This window comes from Chinchilla lanigera, unplaced genomic scaffold (assembly GCF_000276665.1).
Source record: "Chinchilla lanigera isolate Chin_1 unplaced genomic scaffold, ChiLan1.0 scaffold00014, whole genome shotgun sequence".
NCBI lineage: Eukaryota > Metazoa > Chordata > Mammalia > Rodentia > Chinchillidae > Chinchilla > Chinchilla lanigera.
The window spans coordinates 31,233,179-31,251,889 of NW_004955415.1; the positions used below are offsets into that span (position 1 = coordinate 31,233,179).

General features: G+C 54.5%; 1 protein-coding gene across 1 annotated transcript in view; it reads left to right on the forward strand.

The window, feature by feature from the left end:
- Entpd6 (ectonucleoside triphosphate diphosphohydrolase 6 (putative)) overlaps positions 1 to 11,929 on the forward strand; it is a 25,199-nt gene extending 13,270 nt beyond the window's left edge. The window contains exons 2-13 of the mRNA XM_005380988.2: positions 844 to 943; positions 2,150 to 2,293; positions 3,082 to 3,157; positions 3,766 to 3,801; positions 4,471 to 4,559; positions 4,958 to 5,037; positions 5,449 to 5,513; positions 7,753 to 7,854; positions 8,686 to 8,823; positions 10,069 to 10,125; positions 10,812 to 10,924; positions 11,093 to 11,929. Of these exons, the coding sequence (XP_005381045.2) occupies positions 844 to 943; positions 2,150 to 2,293; positions 3,082 to 3,157; positions 3,766 to 3,801; positions 4,471 to 4,559; positions 4,958 to 5,037; positions 5,449 to 5,513; positions 7,753 to 7,854; positions 8,686 to 8,823; positions 10,069 to 10,125; positions 10,812 to 10,924; positions 11,093 to 11,191 (1,099 nt within the window). The 3' untranslated portion in view covers positions 11,192 to 11,929. The remainder of the gene's footprint in view (positions 1 to 843; positions 944 to 2,149; positions 2,294 to 3,081; positions 3,158 to 3,765; positions 3,802 to 4,470; positions 4,560 to 4,957; positions 5,038 to 5,448; positions 5,514 to 7,752; positions 7,855 to 8,685; positions 8,824 to 10,068; positions 10,126 to 10,811; positions 10,925 to 11,092) is intronic.
- Positions 11,930 to 18,711: the final 6,782 nt, after the last annotated feature.

Here is an 18,711-nt window from a genome sequence, read left to right on the forward strand (position 1 = left end):
AAAAAAAAAAAAAAAAAACTGGGTTTTTTGAGGGGTAGCACTGCAGATCAAATGTAGAGCCTCACGCTGAGCCACCCCATATGTTAAATACAGCACAGTTCTGGCCCACACATGAGGGATCTTATCCTGCTAAACTAAGGGGCACATGTAGGCAAGAAGGGCCAAAGAGCCCTGTTGTTCTGAGATTGGTCCATATGGTCAGACAGTTGACTTTAAAAAGCCTGGCTGCCTTGGTATGGTGACATAAGCCTATAGTCCCAGTACCTGGGAGGATGAGGCAGGAGGGTTGACAGTTTAAATCCCATTTGGGAAATTTATCAAGACCCTGTCTCAGAAAATTAAAAAGGGTTAAAGACATAGTTCAGTGCAAAGACCCTGGTACCAAAAGATGTCTGGCTAGTCACAGTTGTATATCTTCATACATTCATGTCTGTTTTCCTAGATAAACTTACTTTTCTCTTTGCTGAGACAAAATACCTGGCCCCCAAAGTTAAGGGAGGAGAGGTTTATTTGGCTCGCGTGTAGAGGTTGCAGTCCATAGTTGGCTGGCTCCAGGGCAGGGTGGTGCAGCAGACGGGCATTGCAAAGCAGAAGACAAGCAGCAGCAGCAGCTATATGCAACAAGCAACAGTAGCAGCTTCTTTCTGTCCCTTTGTATTCCCCTGCTGGTAGCACTCCCAGCTAGAGCTATGCCAAAGCAATCAGTGGACTGATTTAGTAATCACACACCCTTACTCCCAGGATCACACACTCTAGATCCCACCATCACTGAACAAGCCCCACTGATAACTGCATGAGGCTTTGGGAGCACACCTGGATATAAACCATAACATGAACCTTTTTAAAAGTACTTTCTTTTCCTTTAGAGACTCCCACCTTGACCCACGAGACCTTTAAAGCGCTGAAGCCAGGGCTTTCTGCTTATGCTGATGATGTGGAGAAGGTAAAGACCTCTGTTGCGCCCCCGGCACCCTTTCCCTGTGTGGTTAGGTAAAGCCCACTCTTTCCCTTTAGGTTTGGCAGGCAGAGGAAAGTAGTCCTGTGGTGCTGCTTGGGGCGCTGGGCCTGGAGCACGGCTGGAGTGTGGGGGGAGCAGGTCTGTTCCAGCCTGCTGGCCCCCACACGCAGGCCCCATACCACCAGAGGCTCAGCGTAGCTCAGAAGCACAAACACTGCAAACCTACAGCATATGTTACTTGAAAGCTTAGTTAATTTTTTCACTAGTCTTGTGGGTTTTGCATGATGTTCTTTCTTTTTTTATTTTTAACATGCTAGGGATGGAGCCTAGTACCTCGTGCATGCTGGGCAAGTGCTACATCACTGAGCTACACTCTTAGCCCCATAGTGTATTTTTAACTTTAGTTTTTTTGCTGTGGGTGCTTTGATTGAAGAAAGACTAAAAACCTAGGTAAAGTGAGAAGGTACTATATTCCGGAGGCTAGGAGTGCAGCCCAGAGATAGACCTTTTGCCTTATGTAGGTGAGACCATGAGTTCTATCCCAGGCACTGCAAAACTGTTGTTCAGAATCCACACTCTCCTGAGCCGTCTCCACTCCATGCTGGTGCTGACACTGACCTGTCCAGCCCAGGCGTCTCCAGCACCTAGCGGTGACATGGTTCCTCAGTGCAGTGCTCAAGGGGTGGAGTTCAGTATGGAACCCAAACTGCTGTTTACAGCAGCCTCATGAGATCAAGGAGTCCAGACCTGTCAGGCTTCCTGGGGGCGGGGGGGGAGGGGGTGACAGCAGGGCACTGTCACCCAAGAAGGCGAGAAAGATGCTGTAAAGGGTGGGCTCAGCCTCATGGCCCTAACTTGCCCTCACCCTGTGACATTCTATGCCCAGGGCTTCACATTAGCCTGGTCCCTCTGCCCTACACACTGTCCCTGTCCTCTTCTGATTTTAGAAGTGACAAGAAAATCATGTTATAAATCCAAAGGGCAGGAACCCCAGCGCTGAGGAGGCTGAGGCAGGAGGACCACTGCAAGTTTGAGGCCAGCCTGGGCTACAAAGTGAGTTCAAGGGCAGCCTGAACCACACAGTGAAACCCTGTCTCAAAAACAAAAAAAAAAAAGCTGAAGGACGGAGTAGCATTGTGACCCTAGGTGCTGGGTGTGACAGGCTCTGCTTTGCTGTCACAATGTCCGCAGAGTGCTCAAGGGATCCAGGAGCTGCTGGATGTTGCTAAGCAGGACATTCCGTTTGACTTATGGAAGGCCACCCCGCTGGTCCTCAAGGCCACAGCCGGCTTGCGCCTGTTACCTGGAGAGAAGGCTCAGAAGCTGCTGCAGAAGGTAGGCTCAGCACAGGGCTCCTGCACACCAGGCACCAGCCTTCAAAAGTGCTCATGCTTTGGAAGGGCAGCCTGCCCTGGGACTCGGTGGGGTTGAGCGCTGTGGGCACTGAGCTTCACTGGCTTCTGTCAGATGTTCATATGTGTCTGCCCTGGGCCAGGTGTGGTAGGCACGCCTGGGCACGCCTGTAATCCCAGCACTCGGGAGCCTGGGGCAGGATCACAAGTTTGAGGCTGGCCTGGGCTATATAGTGAGATTCTGTCTCAGAAAGAAAAACAGGCTTGGCTGCCCAGGAGGCCCCTCAGCCTTGGCTGCCACCCTGTGCTCCTCAGGGTCTGTGTGTCTCTCCTTGAGGCTCCCGCTCCACACCCCTGTGAAAGGATGGCCTGTCCCGTTTGTCTATCAGGGTCCCTCACTGGGGTGTGAGACTTGGGGTGGGGCAGAGGTACTGAAGTTTCTGGGTGCCGGAGCAAACTGGCAGTGTCCCTGGAGCGGCGCCCACCAGATCCCCAGTCTCGGCTCTGCTGTTCCGCTTCTCACCCTTTGTCTCACCTTCCAAAGCCAGGCAGCACTTTGGGAAGCAGCACAGCCCCCTTCCCCAGCCCACGCACTCCCCAGCACAGCCCAGGAGAGTCTCCTGGGTGGCGTGTTCCTGAGCTAGAGGAGGCTTGGACCGAGTGTGATGAGAGTGGGCATTGCCTCTGGGAGCAGGTGGCGTCCCAGTGTTCTGTTGCCTGGAAACCACTGGCCTCCCATTCCAGAGGGTGAAGACGTCTCTCTGCATGCAGGTGAAGGAGGTGTTTAAGGCATCACCTTTCCTGGTAGGGGACGACTGTGTTTCCATCATGAACGGAACTGACGAAGGTAGAGTGGCTGGAAGCACCTCCACGCGTGGCCCTGGAGACACCCCATGTGCTGCTGCTGCTGCTTGGAGTCCGTGCACAGGGCTCCCTCCTCAGTCGGATGTGGGTGATTGGGTTTGCAGCCCATTCCCAGTGCAGGTGTCCCAGGGCATCTTTCCAGCACCAGCATTAGAGACAGATTCTCATCTGGGCTCATGGTAAACCCAGCACAGATGGAGTTTCTGAAAATGTCACGCTTGGAGAGCACATACAACTCCAGCCGCTGCCGAGTTTAGAACATTGCAGCTGCATTGCTGATTCTGAGTCATCTAGGTTCCTCACTGACCCTGCTTTTAATTTCAACCTTAAGAGTAGGTTCTCTTCCTCTTCCAGAAGAGGACGCTGGGACAAAGAACTGTAGGGAGACACAACCTTGGGTGACAGGTTCAGGTTTTAGCGTGGCGTCTTCTAGAACAGTCGGGTGGAAGCCGTGGGATTGTGCCTGCCCAGCACTTCTCTGGGTGATCTGGAGGGTGGGGGTGGGGGAGGCCTGGAGGAAGAGGCGCACATCCTGGGGGCTGTGTGGACCCTCTCGGGTGCCAAGGACCCCCCTGCACCACTGTCTTGCAGGTGTCTCTGCGTGGATCACCGTCAACTTCCTGACAGGTGCGTGTCACTTGGCCCCACAGGTAACATCCTGCCACAGTCCTGGCGGGCTTCCTGTAGGACAGGGCCCTCGTGTCTGCAATTCTCAGGGCTCAGCACAGAGGAGGGCTCACAGGAGGACATGGAGGGGTCCCCTGCCTGGGCTGCTTCGCTCCTTCTCTCGTGTTGAGGACGCTCAGCTGTCCAGATACCCAGTGCAGATGCCTGTTAGAAACCAGCCAAAAGGAGCCCTTTTTCAAAGATTATTCTCAGCATGTGTCCCTTCACTGGAAGTAGGGAAAGGCTGCGTCTGATGTAGTATATAAGTGAGTTTCCTGGCAGGATCTGCCCTTCGCGGGGTGGAAAGAGATTGAGGGGGTAGGTGGGGAGCCTCTACCTCGATGCTTCTGGGGAGATGGAGACGGGAAGGCTGCGGCCTCAGTCCCACAAGCCACAGCCTCCTCCCCATTGCGCAGGGCCCGTCCATCATCTCAGCTGGTGTCATCCACATTAGAGCCATGGCTGATACCACCTGATCTTTTCCAGTAGACGTGGCACCTTTCCGCGAACATGTCTAAACAGTGGAGCAGCTTCTCTGCCTTGGTGTCCTGTCCATTGAAATTGGCTCTTCGCCTCCTCTGCCTTCCTGTCCTCCCTCTTCCCTAACACTGTTGTCTTCCCGCCGTCCAGGCAGCTTGCGAGGCCCGGGCAGGAGCAGCGTGGGCATGCTGGATCTGGGCGGCGGGTCCACTCAGATCACCTTCCTTCCGCGGGCCGAGGTAAGCAGCCCTGCCAGCCGTAGGGGCAGTCAATAGAGCATGGCGCCCATGGGTGGCTCCTGCCTGGGAAACAAACTGAAATGGAATCTGTCTGTAGTGGGACAATGAGCCAGATAATAACCAAGTGCCCTGCATGCTGGGAGGTGCCAGGAAGTCCTCACTGTCTGGGAGACAGAGCCCCAAAGAGCAGGAACGCTCCCTCCTCCTTGACCCTGGCTGAACCCTACCCAGGCTGGGTCAGTGCTGCCGGGGAGGGAGCAGTCTGGGTGCTTCATGTTCCCTGGCTGGCTCCTCAGTCTTCCACAGCAAGGGACTGAAAGCAAGCTCTGTAACTCTCTCTGTCTGAATGTCCTTGTTCTTCCAAATGACCCAGGACACGTAATCTGGTGTTTCCACAGGGCACCCTGGAGGCCTCCCCACCTGGCCACCTGACGTCCCTGCAGATGTTTAACAGGACCTATAGGCTGTATTCTCACAGGTTGGTTTCCAGGGTCGGGGAAGTCACAGCCCCCTGGCGCCCCTGCTCCAGCTTCCTTCACTGCCCACGTCGGGCCTAGCCAGGTCCTGGGATCCCCAACCACTACCTCACTCTGTTATACTTCGGAGGAGGCTTGGGAGAGATAGGGGAGCCCAGTGTGTGCAGGATGCTTCTGAGCTACCACCTGCCACGTGGCATCTTCAGTCCACTCCTCTTGTACCCCATGAAAACGGGTCCTGGCGGTGTCATAGCTCCTGCATGAGCTACTCAGTGAGGTCCCTTGATGCCTCAGAGACTCCTCGAAGGAGCAGGAAAGCTGTAGCAGCCTCCCTCCCGGGATGGGGCCACCTTACACAGTGGGCAGGGTCCAGCCATCCCTGGACCTCACCCAGGCGGACGTTGTCTCCACAGCTACCTGGGGCTGGGACTGATGTCGGCACGGCTGGCGATCCTGGGTGGAGTGGAAGGGAGACCTGGTGAGTGGAGTGTGCTGCTCAGGGCTCTGCCCACCTTTGGTGAGAGGGAGGAGCCACCTGCCCTCTGTCCCCACTCGCCATGGTGGGACTGATCCAGGAGAGATGTTTTCCTCTGTATGAGTTATGATCAAAATGTGAACATTTAATTTTTTTATTTTTTTGAGACAGTGTCTCACTAGTTCAGGCTAGCCTTGAACTCACTATGTAGTCCAGGCTAGCCTTGAACTTATGGTGATCCTCCTTCCTCAGCCTCCCGAATGCTGGGATCACAGGCATGCACCACCACTCCTGGCAACATTTAAATTTTAGATAAGTATTACATAAAGATGCAGTGCCTCTGATCCCCTTCGGAATACTCCCCTTTCCTTTGAACACACTTGTCCTGTTGTTCTTGCCACATTCTGAAGCAGCTCTAGAGTCCTCATTCCTGAGTGTCTTTATGAGGTGTGATCAAAAATACTGTGAGTGGTGCTGTCAGATGCTGTCCAATGGAAAGGCAGGCTCCTAAAAACATCCACGTTATTTACTGAAGTTAGCACCATGTGACTTCTGGCTCCTTCCAAAATCAAAATGACCATGAAAGCTAAACATTTGAATGGATTCAGGACATTGAAGCAACCCGGATGATGCAACTGAAGACACTCAAGAAAGAGGACTCCAGAGCTGCTGCAGAAAGTGGCAGGGGTGATGGGATAAATATGTTCAAAGCCGGGGGAGGATTCAGAGGGAGTTAGTGGCAATGTCTCTGTAGTATAATAAAAGTTTTTAATTGTATATATTTACCATCTTTTTTGATCACACCTTGTACATTCTAAGTTCTTTTAAAAAGAGTCATTAATGAAATCACTACCTAAACAGACTTTGAGAGTCCAAGTAACTGTGCAGTCATCCACTACCTTGGGAGCCATCTTGCATGCCAGTCAGCTGCCTGTCACTGTGACCGGATCTCTGAGCCATCAGCTTACAAAGAGGAAAGGCTCGTTTCAGTCCCTGGCTCCAGAGGTTTCTGCCCATGGCCTGTTGGCCCTGTTGCTTAGGGACTGTGGGTGGGCACCAGATGGCATGCAGCAGCTGGGAGGCAAGGCGAGGCAGGGCTCAGGCTTGTACTGTGCCCTCTGAGGGCATTGCCCAGTAATCGACTTCCTCCCACTGGCCTCACCTCCCAGTAGCACCACAGGCTGGGCACTAGGCCTTTTACACAGGCCTTCAAAGCACTTAAATTAACCATAGCAACCTAAAAACCTAGTCCTTCTGGCAGTAGGAGGGTTGTGATGTGGTAACCCTGAGAGCCCCCTCTGTCCTCACCTTCGCTCTGTGAAAGGTCACAGAGCAGGCCTAGCTTCTTCTGGGTGTAGATCTGAGGAGCCAGGAGTTCCCTGGAAGGCTGCCTCACCCCAGACCCTTGGTGCCCCCCATTGGACAGAAGCGTTGTGTGTGTCCCCCATGCCTGGCATGGCCGGCTTTCCTGTGGGCACTGTCAAGTCTGGACAGTGCATGTGAGGCACCCAGGGCCCAACACATCCCTGGCAGCCACTTGCCCTCTGGCCCTTCCAGGGCTAGCTCTGCTGCCACCGTGGGACCCCTCGCCTGGGACATCACACCTCTCACGCATTGCTCAGCTCCTTCAAGTCCTGGGGGCAGCTTCCTGCTGGCTCCTCAGTGTGAAGTAGGGGCGCGTCAGCAGGGAGAAGGAGGCACCTGCTCCTCCGTGCAGCTGTGATGCCCTAGCCTGGCCTCCACCCACTTCCAGTGCAGACCTGGCCAGAGAGGTCAGCAGCAACACTGGGGTGGGCAGGCAACCTGGGACACAGAGCCAGCTCTTCCCGCGCCAGCTGTGGTCCCCGCTTTGGTGCTCTAAGCAGCACGGGGTCAGTTTGTAGTACAGTGGCATCTGGTGGCACTCGACTGCCCCTGCCACCAATCTCTGGTTTCTCACGACCATGGCCATCTGAGAAGCTGGGTAATGATGCCCCCTTGGGGTCACCTCTAGGGACACGAGCTGTCAACTGTCACCTGGCAGTGTTTCCACACAGAGGAGGCTGTGGAGCCTCCAATAGTCCAGAGCTGGACTATCCTGAGTCAGGTCCCCTCTGTCACCAGCAGGAAATGTGTCCCCTTATGCCTGGTGCCTTTGTTCTCCATCACAGCCCCTCCCAGCTCCCGGAGGCCCCTGGCTGACAGTGGCGCCATGGTTTTCCTCCCCGCTTTCTTCCTTTCTTTCATCTTTTCTTTTTTTCAGCCAAGGACGGGAAGGAGTTGGTTAGCGCTTGTCTGTCTCCCGGGTTCAGAGGCGAGTGGGAGCATGCGGAAATAACGTACAGGATCTCAGGACAGAAGGCAGGTATGTGGGTTGCTGCCCATTTGTGGCCTGTGAGGGTTACACAGCAGCCCACCGGCCTCATGCCTGTCCACACACCTGTCAGGCAGTGACAGCAGACAGGCCCACACCTGCTGGTCAGGTGCTGCTGCCCGCACCTCCCTCCATGTGCCATGGGCTTCTGCAGGGCAGCCCTGAGCACCTGGCACTGCAGGGCCCATAACCACGGCTGAGCTGCAGCAGGAAGGGCACCACTACTCCTGTACAGCTGCTGCCTGGGCCCTGCCCAGACGTCCCTCTGGATTCCTCCCTAGAGGAGGATCAAAGTGTCATGCCCAGGCTGGAAATGGCCTGGCTGTGTCCACCTCCAGGGACCAGGCGGCTCCCTGTGACCAGGGGTCTTGGTGGGACAGCAGCCCATGGGAGAAGGTGCAGGGAGGTCCCTGCGGGACTGAGGTGTCACCCTGGAGGAGGGAACCTGGGGGTGATGACTGTGGCCAGGCATCGATGGCAGAGCCAGGTGCCCAGGGTCCCCCGGGGCCAGAGCAGCCCATGCCAGGCCCTGCGGCAGTAGGAGGTGGTGCCAGGATCCCACCAGGTAGCACTAGCCTGGGCAGCACTGGAAGGGCGAGAATGGCAGACCAGGCAGAGTCACTCACAGGTGTCCACAGCAGTGACCTGGTCGCTGCAGTTTGCTAACCTCCGGGCCTGTGTCTGGGCTTCAGCCACATGGTGGCCTTTGTGACCCAGGAGAAAGCAGTGCCCCCATTGGGGTGGCAGCTGTCGTCTGCCTCTGTGGGCAGTGGGTCTGTGGCACTGGTCCACCTGTGTCAGGCGCTTGCCCCCCTCCTGCAGGGCGTCTCCATGAGCCTTGTGCCAGCAGGGTGTCTGAAGTCCTCCGAAACAAGGTGCACAGGGCAGAAGAGGCAGGACACGTGGACTTCTATGCCTTCTCCTACTACTATGACCTGGCGGCCAGTGTGGGTCTCATCGGTGAGAGTGGCTGGTGGGGCCCAAGCCAGGGCTGTGGTGGACAAGCGACATGCAAGTGGTGGGGGTAGAGGCAGGTGCCCCCATATCAGAGCACTGAGGCACCTTTCTAGAGACACATTAGCTCCCGGCGCCACTTGGCAGTGCCATGTCCCTGAGGTGTAGATAGTCATTTAGGGCTGACTCCTTCCCACTGGAAGGCAGGTCTGGCTCAGCCGACCCAGGCACCCCCATCCAGGACTCCCACTGCCCACCCTCCTCAGCACAGGAGCCAGGCCTGGTGGAGAGGCCTGGGGTTCCGGGCTGTATGGCACTGTTGGAGAGTTGCTGGCATTTTAGGCGTGGAGACTGGGATCTTTTCAGTAAGTTGAGAATATCAGAAACCATTGCTGGCTGTGAGGATAGGAGTGCTGATGCTTTGAATAAAACCTGGAGGAGAAAGGTGTGCACCCCGCTACACGGCCACGCTGGCCATGGCCACCGTGCGGGGCCACCTGGGCCTGGCTGGGCTTGGGTTAGCACAGCCTGCCGGGCCTGCTGTCCCCCCCAGGGGTGGCTCTAGAGACCAGCTGTTCAGAAAAGCCACTGCAGCTGCCTGCCAGAGTTGTGCTGCCTGCTCCAAAAGAGCAGCATGGGCCAGGTGCCCTCCTGGGACAGCCACCCACCTGCTCTTAACACATGGCAGGTCAGATGGCTCCCACTTTATTTCAGAATGTTTTTCTCCACAGTTGAGAAATACTAGCCAAGCCAGGTGTGGTGACACACATCTATAATCCCAGCACTTGCGAAGCTGAAGCAGCAGGATCACTGTGAGTTCAAGGCCAAGACCCGGAATACAAAAAAAAAAAAAAAAAAAGAACACTAGCCAGGTGTGTTGGTGCACACCAATAGTCCCAGCTTCTCTGCAGGCTGAGGTAGGAGGGTCATGAGTTAGAGACCGCCTGGGAAACTTAACAAGATCATGTCTCAGAAAAACACAAACAAGTAAGTAAAAGTTCAGTGAAAAGGGCTGGAGCTGTGGCTCAGTGCCCGAGCACTTGTCTAGCTTATACAAGGCCCAAGGTTCAACCCCTAGCACTGCAGGACAAAGAAATGGTACTCAGGACCGGGGTCCTGCTCAGTATTTGTCTGGCACCGGGCCCTGGTTGATCCCCAGCGCCACAAGGAGGAGCAGCTGTGTCTGCCTGGCAAGCAGCCCCAGCTGGAGGCCACACAGACCATGGCTGCATCTTGTGTCTCGTCCCACAGATGCGGAGAAGGGAGGCAGCGTCACAGTCGAGGACTTCGAGATCGCAGCTAAGTACAGTGAGTGAGGTGTGGGTTCCGTGGCCAGGGTCACCCACAGGGCTGTGACAGGCACTGGCCCAATGCTGTCACCAAGAGGAGTGAGTAGAGGTATGCAGGGGTGCAGTGAGAGTGCTCAGGGTCTCTGAGGGCACACCCAGTCTGCCCACCAGGGTGTGGTGCACTTCCTGTGCTGGTTCCTCACATCTGGGTGCCCAAGAGTGACTTCCTGAGATGTCCCAGCACATTCATGATGAGGAGAGGAGGTGGGGCCTGCATGCAGAGCCCGGGCTGTGGGTGACATGCTAGGCACCATGTTGTGCCGGTTCGCCTGGTATCCCTCACCCACCCCGACGTGGCCAGTCTCACCCGCAGTCCACCCAGGTGCTGCTCCAGTCAGAGCCTTAGGCTGTGCTTCCTCCTCCACCAGCAGTGAGGCCTCCTGCTGCGTCGCAGGAGGGCCTTCCTTAAACTCTCACATGTGCGTCCAGCCTAGGACCCCAGGTGTCCGTCCGTGGCTTTGCCCCTCTGCTGCAGCAGGCAGGCAGCTGGAGAAGGCAGGTCACAGTGGGTGTGGCCTGAGGGATGTGGCCCTCCACTGAGCAAGACAGGTGTGCAGGCCTCTGGGTCCTGGGAGAGGGAGGATCCAGGCCAGTACCCAAGGCTGGGTGTTGGGTCTGAGAACTGACTGGGAGTGGTGTCCCCAGTGTGCCGGACCCTGGGTGCCCAACCGCACCGCAGCCCTTTCCTCTGCATGGACCTCACCTATGTCAGCCTGCTGCTCCGCGAGCTCGGCTTCCGCGGGGACAAAGTGCTGAAGGTAGGGCCGCCTCGGGGCTCAGTGTCCTGCCTGTAGGGTGGAGCACGGGAAAATGGGCCCTGGTGACCCCATCCTTGCAGCCCTGAGCTGCTCCCGCAACTTGGCCAGGCCTGGCCTCCCTTCCAGAGTATGACAGTCCTCTCCAACCCTCACCTTTGTCTTCCCAAGCTGACTCGGAAAATTGACAATGTGGAGACCAGCTGGGCTCTAGGGGCCATTTTCCACTACATCGACTCCCTGAACAGACGGAAGAGTACAGCCTGGTAGCAGCTGGGTCCCGGCCAGCCCCAAGCAGCGTTCCAGGCCATCCGACAGACCCTTCGTCTGGACCTGACCCCATCCGGCAGGAGCCCTGCTGCCGAAGTCCCTCTGCACATCTGCCACAGCACAGAAGGTGGGCTGCTGGGCACCCGCCTCAGAGGGCAGGCCTGGGCCGTGGCTCCGGGTGGACATGAGCCATGTGTGGCCAAGGGCACTTGCCGTTCCCATCCCCAGCTGTGGGGCTGTGGCTGCCGCGTGTGTCCCTGTGTGTGAATCTTTCACCCCTGAGTCTTGTTGACTTACCTGAGGGCTTCCCGATTCCCTGGGGGAGCAGAGCAGGACCCTGGGCCTTCTGACCGCATCTCCAGTGAGGTTCTCCCCATGCTGGAAAGGTGAAGCCACCCAGAGATGTGGGGCTGATCGGTGGGGGACACTGAGTAGGCGACCCTTCTCTGTGAAGCTATACCAGCTGCAGAGTCCCCAGAAAATGGGTGAGGGCGGACTTACATAGGAGCAGTGCCAGCCATGCTGCCTGAGTCCCAGGTGCTGTGTGAGCCACATCCATGGCCCTTTCTGACACCCGCACCATGTCTCCATGAATGTACTGCGCGGGAGCCATGTGGGATGGTGTGCGCCCCATGCTGGCCCTGGCCGCAGCCTTCCAGATCCAACGAGGCTCCCTCAGTGAATGTACAGCTCTGCTCTGCGCTCTGCCGTGAATAAAGGTTCAGAGCTCCTCCCAGAGTCTTGGGTGAGTGACTGCATTCATCCTCTCACTAAAGTTTAGGACCTGCCAGACGGGTCTCAGGTGGGGGCAGTGGCTCTTGATACTACAACAGGCCACTTGGAGGCCTGGCCAGGGTCCCCTCTCAGGACCCACCACACAGCCGGGGAAGGCCCTGGGCGTGTCGCTTCCAGCCAGTGAGCATCGCCACAGCAGGCCGCCTAGACCAGCAGGGGCTGGCTTCCATCAGCTGCAGTCCCTGAGTCATGGGCAGAGCCCCGTCCCGCAGAGGGTCAGTGCTGCAGCCTGCTGTGCACCTTCAGGAGCAAACCTGGGGTCAGTGCGCGACACAGGCTTGGAAAGAAAGCAGGAAAGATGCTCCCCCAAGCAGAAGTCTGCCCAGGAACACAGCCAAGAAGCTTCCACTGAGGAGGCTACAAGTATCCTCCCTGGCACTGCATGCCATCGCCCTGCCAGGGTCCCCACCAGCCCCTGTCCCTCCGCCAGACCAATTGTCCTAACCGTTCAGAGAACTCCAGAGGCAGAGCATCAAAGATGCATGAAGTAGGAAAAGTGAGGATTGATTTGATCCATTTAAAGTTTGGTGACCTCACATCTAAACAAGTAAGCAATGGAAGCTTCCCAAATGAGAACCAAATAAGTCATGGAATATTTTCTGGCCCAGCATAATATGCAAGCCATTTCACTCTGAGTGCCTCTGATAATAAAGGAGGGTTTTGCTTTTAAAAATAGGTCTGCATGTGGTCACAGCACACTGTCAAAAGCCAGTTGGGAGAGCAGGGACCATGCCCCTTCGGGGTCTATGCAGCCAGGGCTGCCTGGTGCACCCCGCCTGGCCCTGTGGACTGGGTGGGAGGCATTCTAGCTGCAGACCCCAGCCCCCCAGCCAGTGCCCTCCCCGTCCCGGCACAGCACCTACACAGTGCCCCCAGCAGCTGGTGACGGTAGTTTTTGTCGGCAGTGATCTAATCTGTCTTATACCACCCGAGAGCCAATTATGTTTCCTTCTGTGAAACATCTGCTCACATCTCTTCCCGATTTTTCTGTAGGATTGTGGTCATTTACTGATTTTAGAAGATCCTTATTTATTTGGGACACAATAGATGCAAGGCTTTTTTCTTAACTTTTTATGTTTTAATATATAACTACTATGTTACTTAAATTGATCAAATTTATATTTTCATACACACTTTGTTACTTCCAAGTTTGTGTCATGATCAGACTTTCTCATCGAGACAGTTTTAAAAACTAATCAGGGCTGGGGCGTAGCTCAGTGGTAGAACATTTGCTTATCACATATGTGTGCGCGTGTGCATAGGAACACACACACAAACTTAATAGGTTTTAGTTTTACATTAACTCCAGGCACTTGCTCTTGGATATCCTGAGGCACACAAAATTCTGTCAGGATGCATTTGGTTTTTAGAACCAGTTGGGCGTCAGTAGAGGCACGGGTGATGTTTGCACTGGGATGATACCATTTTGGGTAAACTCAGGGCCAATGGTACGCAACTCCAGAAAGGGATTTGCGAGAAGCATACTTATGTGCAGTTCCTGGTAGAGTTGTGTTTATGGGACCCGTGTGGAGACCCTGAAAGGAGGAACGTTTGAAACAACTGCCGCTGATTGCTCTAAGGAAAGCTGCTTTTAGTGGACAGAAAGTTGACAGTTCACCCCTGCACACTTGCTGGACCCTGGCCTCCGCGTCTCTGTCAAGGGACCCTGCAGGCAGCCCCGTCAGGATGGGGTCCGCCCAACATCTCTTCACTCTTGTACGTTCTTGGATCCGTCTTGAAAATCGAGGACAGGTGACCGAGTGAGCGGGAGATGGTAGCAACACAAGCCAGAAAGGATTGCCTGAAAGTAAGTTAGGAGCTGCATCAATTCCACCAGCTTCATCAGGCCAAGGATTCAGGGTCGGGTCACCTGGGTGCCCGCACAAGGTCACAGACCAGGCAGAGCTCTGGGATCCAGCAGAGCTAAGGTGAAGAACAGCCAGAGCACCTGGCCTGGGAGCCTCATGATGCGTTCACCAGGTGGTCTGATGAGATGACAAGGCCGTGTGGCCCTGTGTCACCCGCTGAAGGACATCCTTCCTTTGCTATGATCCAGGTGTGGGAGTTGTGTCATTGGTCTGTGTGTCTGTGACAGCAGCCTGGTTTCCTGATGTCACTTAGATTCGCTCGACACCCATTGTCCTTGATTTAATTTGATTAATTTGCAGGGGGCAGTGTTACAGTGGCAGAGCTAATTCATGTCAGCGTGTGCCTCGTGGCTGAGCTGGGAGCTGGGAATTGTTTTCTGGGTGAGGCCTGTGTGCCGACATCCAGTGGTTCTTGGCTTGCACACAGGCCGCCCAGTCCTTCTCCCCCAGCAGCTTTGTAAGAGAGAGACGTTAAGGGCAGGGTCCAGCCCGGAAGCTGTGGCTCCAAACAACATGATTTTCTCAGGGTGTGGCGCAGCCTGCTCTACACTGGTGACTTAGTCCATCTCATGCAGCTGTAACAGAAACCCTGCCAGGCAGGGTGGTGCACATCTGTAATCCTAGAACACACAAGGATCCCAGCAAGTTTGAGGCCAGCCTGGGAAACATAGTGCATCTGAGCCCAACCTGAAGTGCATAGTGAGACCCTGTCTCAACCTGCGCCCCCACACACACAGAAAAAACTTGAGCCTGAATAATTGACACTGAACGATGTAATTTATTGGCTGTCAGTTCTGGAGCCTGGGAACCCGAGGAGTCCTGTGGTGGCATCTGGTGAGGGCGTCTGTCCTGTACCCACAGCACAAGGCAGAAGAGCAAGAGGGGCCAAAGCCACTTCAACCCCGCTTTCCCATCAGCTGCCCCCACCCCCAGAGAATGACCTTCCCCACTCACGGGGGGACCCAGGCACCACGCGTGAGGCTGCAGCTCCCAAGAACACAGTTGCATGAGGGTTCTTTCTCCAGCACGGGAACTCGGGGACACATTCACATCAGAGCCAGGTGGGCATGCTTAGAAACCCCTTCTCCAGTTTTAAGTTAATTGTCAGCGGCTTGCCCAGACTGAGAGCTTACTGTGTGCGAGTGTGACCTGGCTGTGCTCCGTGTGGGCCGCGATTGAGTCCGGCGGGGCTGACGGGTGAAGAGATGGCTGCACTCGCGTGGGCCCTGGGGTGAAAGGCCTTTCCTGGTCATGTCAGGGCAACTGCAGTCATCACCAGGGTGGCAGCATGCACTGCGGTCAGGAGAAAGGACAGCCGGCCCGGGCCTCACCATCCCTTTATCTTTCCCACAGCCTGGGTTCTTCTCCCTGGTATTGATCGAGTGGAAAGAGGTTTCCATTTAGAGTCCAAGTGCAGCCTTGTAAATCTTGCTGTCAGCTGTGCGACTGTGTGGTTCAGAAGGACTTGTTCCCCTATAAGGCATCTGTCTGGGAAGCCTCTCGCAAGGGCAGAGCAGTTCCTGGCAGTTTGCTTTTTGTGTGTGTGTTGCTGGGGCTGGAAGCCAGGGTCCCCCACACGCAAGCAAGTGCCAGAGCCGAGCTTCTGGGGCACAGAGCATAGGGTGGGATGCTTGAAACTGCATCTGCCAGGTAGGTGGTGTGGCTCCTCCAGACCCCGGGACCAGCAGAGGACCAAGTGGCTTGGCAAATAAAACATCCAAGCTCAGAAGCCTGCAAGGACTTGTTAGAGGATGGGAGACGTGGGGATATAGGCCAGGGTTTTCCATTTTCTGTGGGTTAGGACATTTAAAGGAATTGTTTTCAGTTTTTGTTCTGTCTTGCCAACAACCAGAGCTGTACTCCCAGGGCCCAGAGGATTTCATACTGCCTCCACACACTGAGTATTATTTAGCCTTAACAAGGATGAGGTTCCGGAGCTGAAGATGCAGCTCAGTGGTGGAGCGTGCGCTTAGCGCGCGCATGGCCCTGGCTTCCACCCCAGTACTACGAGGTACATGCAGTATGATTCTGAGACGGACCCCCATGGTGGACAAGGCTGGATAACAACAAAATAAAGTCCTGATGCAGTAAACTCCTACCCTTCGTGACGTGGTGTGTTGCTGTTTTCAACAGGCTTAAAGGGACCCTGGTAAAGCCAAGTGAGCAGGATGTGTGCACAAAATGAGAAGTTGTTACCAAGGAAGAGCCAAAAAAGTGCCCTAGCCTCACTTGCTCCTCGCACAATTAAAAAGCACAGATTTTGGAGTCCACACAGCTGGGTGAATCAGTGTTAGTTTGCCTCTGGCTTTGCTGACGTGTGGGTTATGATAACAGGGCCTGGCTTCTTCCCCAGGGATGGAAGGCTGCTCTCGATAAAGCACTGACTCCTTACAGGACCTGCCAATGTCTAATGGTGGCAAGTGGACTAAAATCTTGGCATCCCTGTATTCATGTTGTATCTGTCCCCTCTGCCAGTGTAACCCCTGGGTCAGAGTCTACTCGGCTCTGCATGTAGGTATGTTGATCATTTAAAAAACATTTAGTCCATGTGGTGGCACACACCTGTAATCCCAGCACTCAGGAGGCTGAGGCAAGAGGATCATTGAGAGTTCAAGGCCAGCCTGGGCTACAAAGTGAGCTCAAGGCCAACCTCAACTGCATAGCGAGACCCTGTCTCAAAAAGAAAAAAAAAAAAACCAACATTTAGGGGCTGGGAATTTAGCTCAGCAGCACAGCGCCTGCCTGGCAAGCGCAAGGTCGTGAGTTCGATTCCCAGTACCAGAAAAAAAAACAAAACAACAAATACAAACAAAAAACAACATTTAGTCCATTCAGCATGGTGACACACCTCTGCAGTCCCAGTATTCAGAAGGAGGAGGCAGGAGGATTGCTATGAGTTTGAGGCCAGTCAGAACTACATTGTGAGTTCAAGGCCAGCCTGCATAGTGAGACCCTACCTCAAAAAACTAAAATCAAACAAACAAAACCATTTTATTTCAGACTGATCTGACTTTGCTTGGTCTGCTGCCTTAGGGACCTAGTGTGTGTTTTCCTTTCTCTCTCCCCTCTTTTCTACCCCACCCTGCGCTTGCTCAGCAGCGGCATTTGCCCGAGCACCCAAGGGCCCAGTCCCACCAGGCATTTTAGGCAGGATAGTGGTGCTACCACAGAACATGGGGCCTGGCAAAGCTGGTGGAGAAGTGGGTAAAGTTACAAGGTCCCAAGACAATGCCAGGACCCTGTATGTAGAACTTCTTCCAAGTGCCCATGCAATGTGAACAACATACAGAACACAGATACCACAAGAGCCTGCTATCGTGACTTCCCACAACAGCCCACGCTGTGCTTCCCAGACACAGTGGTACTTTTATTTTTGCTTTTATCTTTTTTTCCCTCTTGTTCTGCCCAAGTTTATTCTGCAGAGTTGGTTTCTCCCATAACCTGTCACCCGTCACTTTTTTTTTTTTTTTTTTTGAGAGAGAGTCTCTCTGTATTTCAGGCTAGCAATGAACTCACTATGTGGCACAGGCTGGCCTTGAACTCACAGTGATCCTCCTGCCTCAGCCTCCTGAGTGCTGGGATTACAGGTGTGTGCCACCATGCAAAGCCCCCCTCACTTTTCAAAAAAACTTTTGGCACCATTTTTCACTTGTCTAGTCCAATTCTTTGAGGCAAGAAGAACGAGCCATTTCTAAAGAAGCTACCTGATAACAGTACCAGATCCATGGAAATTCAGCAGCCTCTCAGACAGGTTGACCGTGTCCAAATCTGTCACACATCTTTGGGAACCGTCCCCTGGTTCCCAAATGTTAGCCTGTCTGAGCCAGTCAGTCAAAACTTGCTGCTCTCTTGTTCTGGGAGAAGCGTTGCCCCTTTTGAGATGAGGGGAATAGCAGGATTTTTTGTTTTGTTTTGTTTTGTGTTTTGTTTTTTGTTTTTCTCTGGTACCGGGAACCGAACTCACAACCTTGCGCTTGCCAGGCAGGTGCTTTGCCGCTGAGCTAAATCCCCAGCCCCGGGAATAGCAGTATTTAAAATGGCAGCCTGAGAAAGAACAGAAGCAGCCTCAGCTTAGCAAGGAGAGGGGAGTAAATGGGCAGTCAATGAACTGAGAAGCGAAGGCGCAGCTGGGGCCTCAAGCAAAAGAGGTGGGATGGGGTGAACTGGATGAGAAGGTGAAGCCAAGATGGCAACGGATCTGCCCTTAAACTTCATTATACTTCTTTACAATGCATTTCCCTAACTGTCTCTGCCCAGAGCGGGCTGACACATTGCTGAGCACCTTTATAAAGTCTGGTCCCTTTGGAGATAAAACCTGTGAATAATCAGTGATTTTCTTTGGGGACGCCACCGGAGTGGGAGGGACCTTTGCTAGGTGCCTCTCTATCTGTGTAGAAGCCACAGGCCTGCCTGCCCCCGCCCTGTGGAGCAGTCGGCTTTGTTTTCTATAACAAACTTCCCAATCGCTGCTGCTCCCTGTACGCACCCAGTGTTGCCTGGGTTTTCATGGCATCATCACTGAAGCAGAAGCCATGCCAGAGGTGACACTGTCTCAGCTGCTGCTGACTCCCGGGAGCTGCAGCAAGAATGTGTGCTTGCAGTATTTGACTCAGCCTCATTTCTACCACATCTGGGAAAGATGTCACTGTCCAGTGTCAGGTCCACTCATGTGAACTGTCGGACTTCTCCAACTCTGTCCAGGGTGAACAGATCCCCCGAACTAGGTGCCCGCAGATGTATAAGAAAAGTAAGAAAAACATCAAACCACCAGAGCCAAAATTCTGTGATCAGGTGCTGGCAGTCTCTAGGACTGACTGCCCCCAAATCCCACAGTCACCTTTTATTGAGCAAGAACCA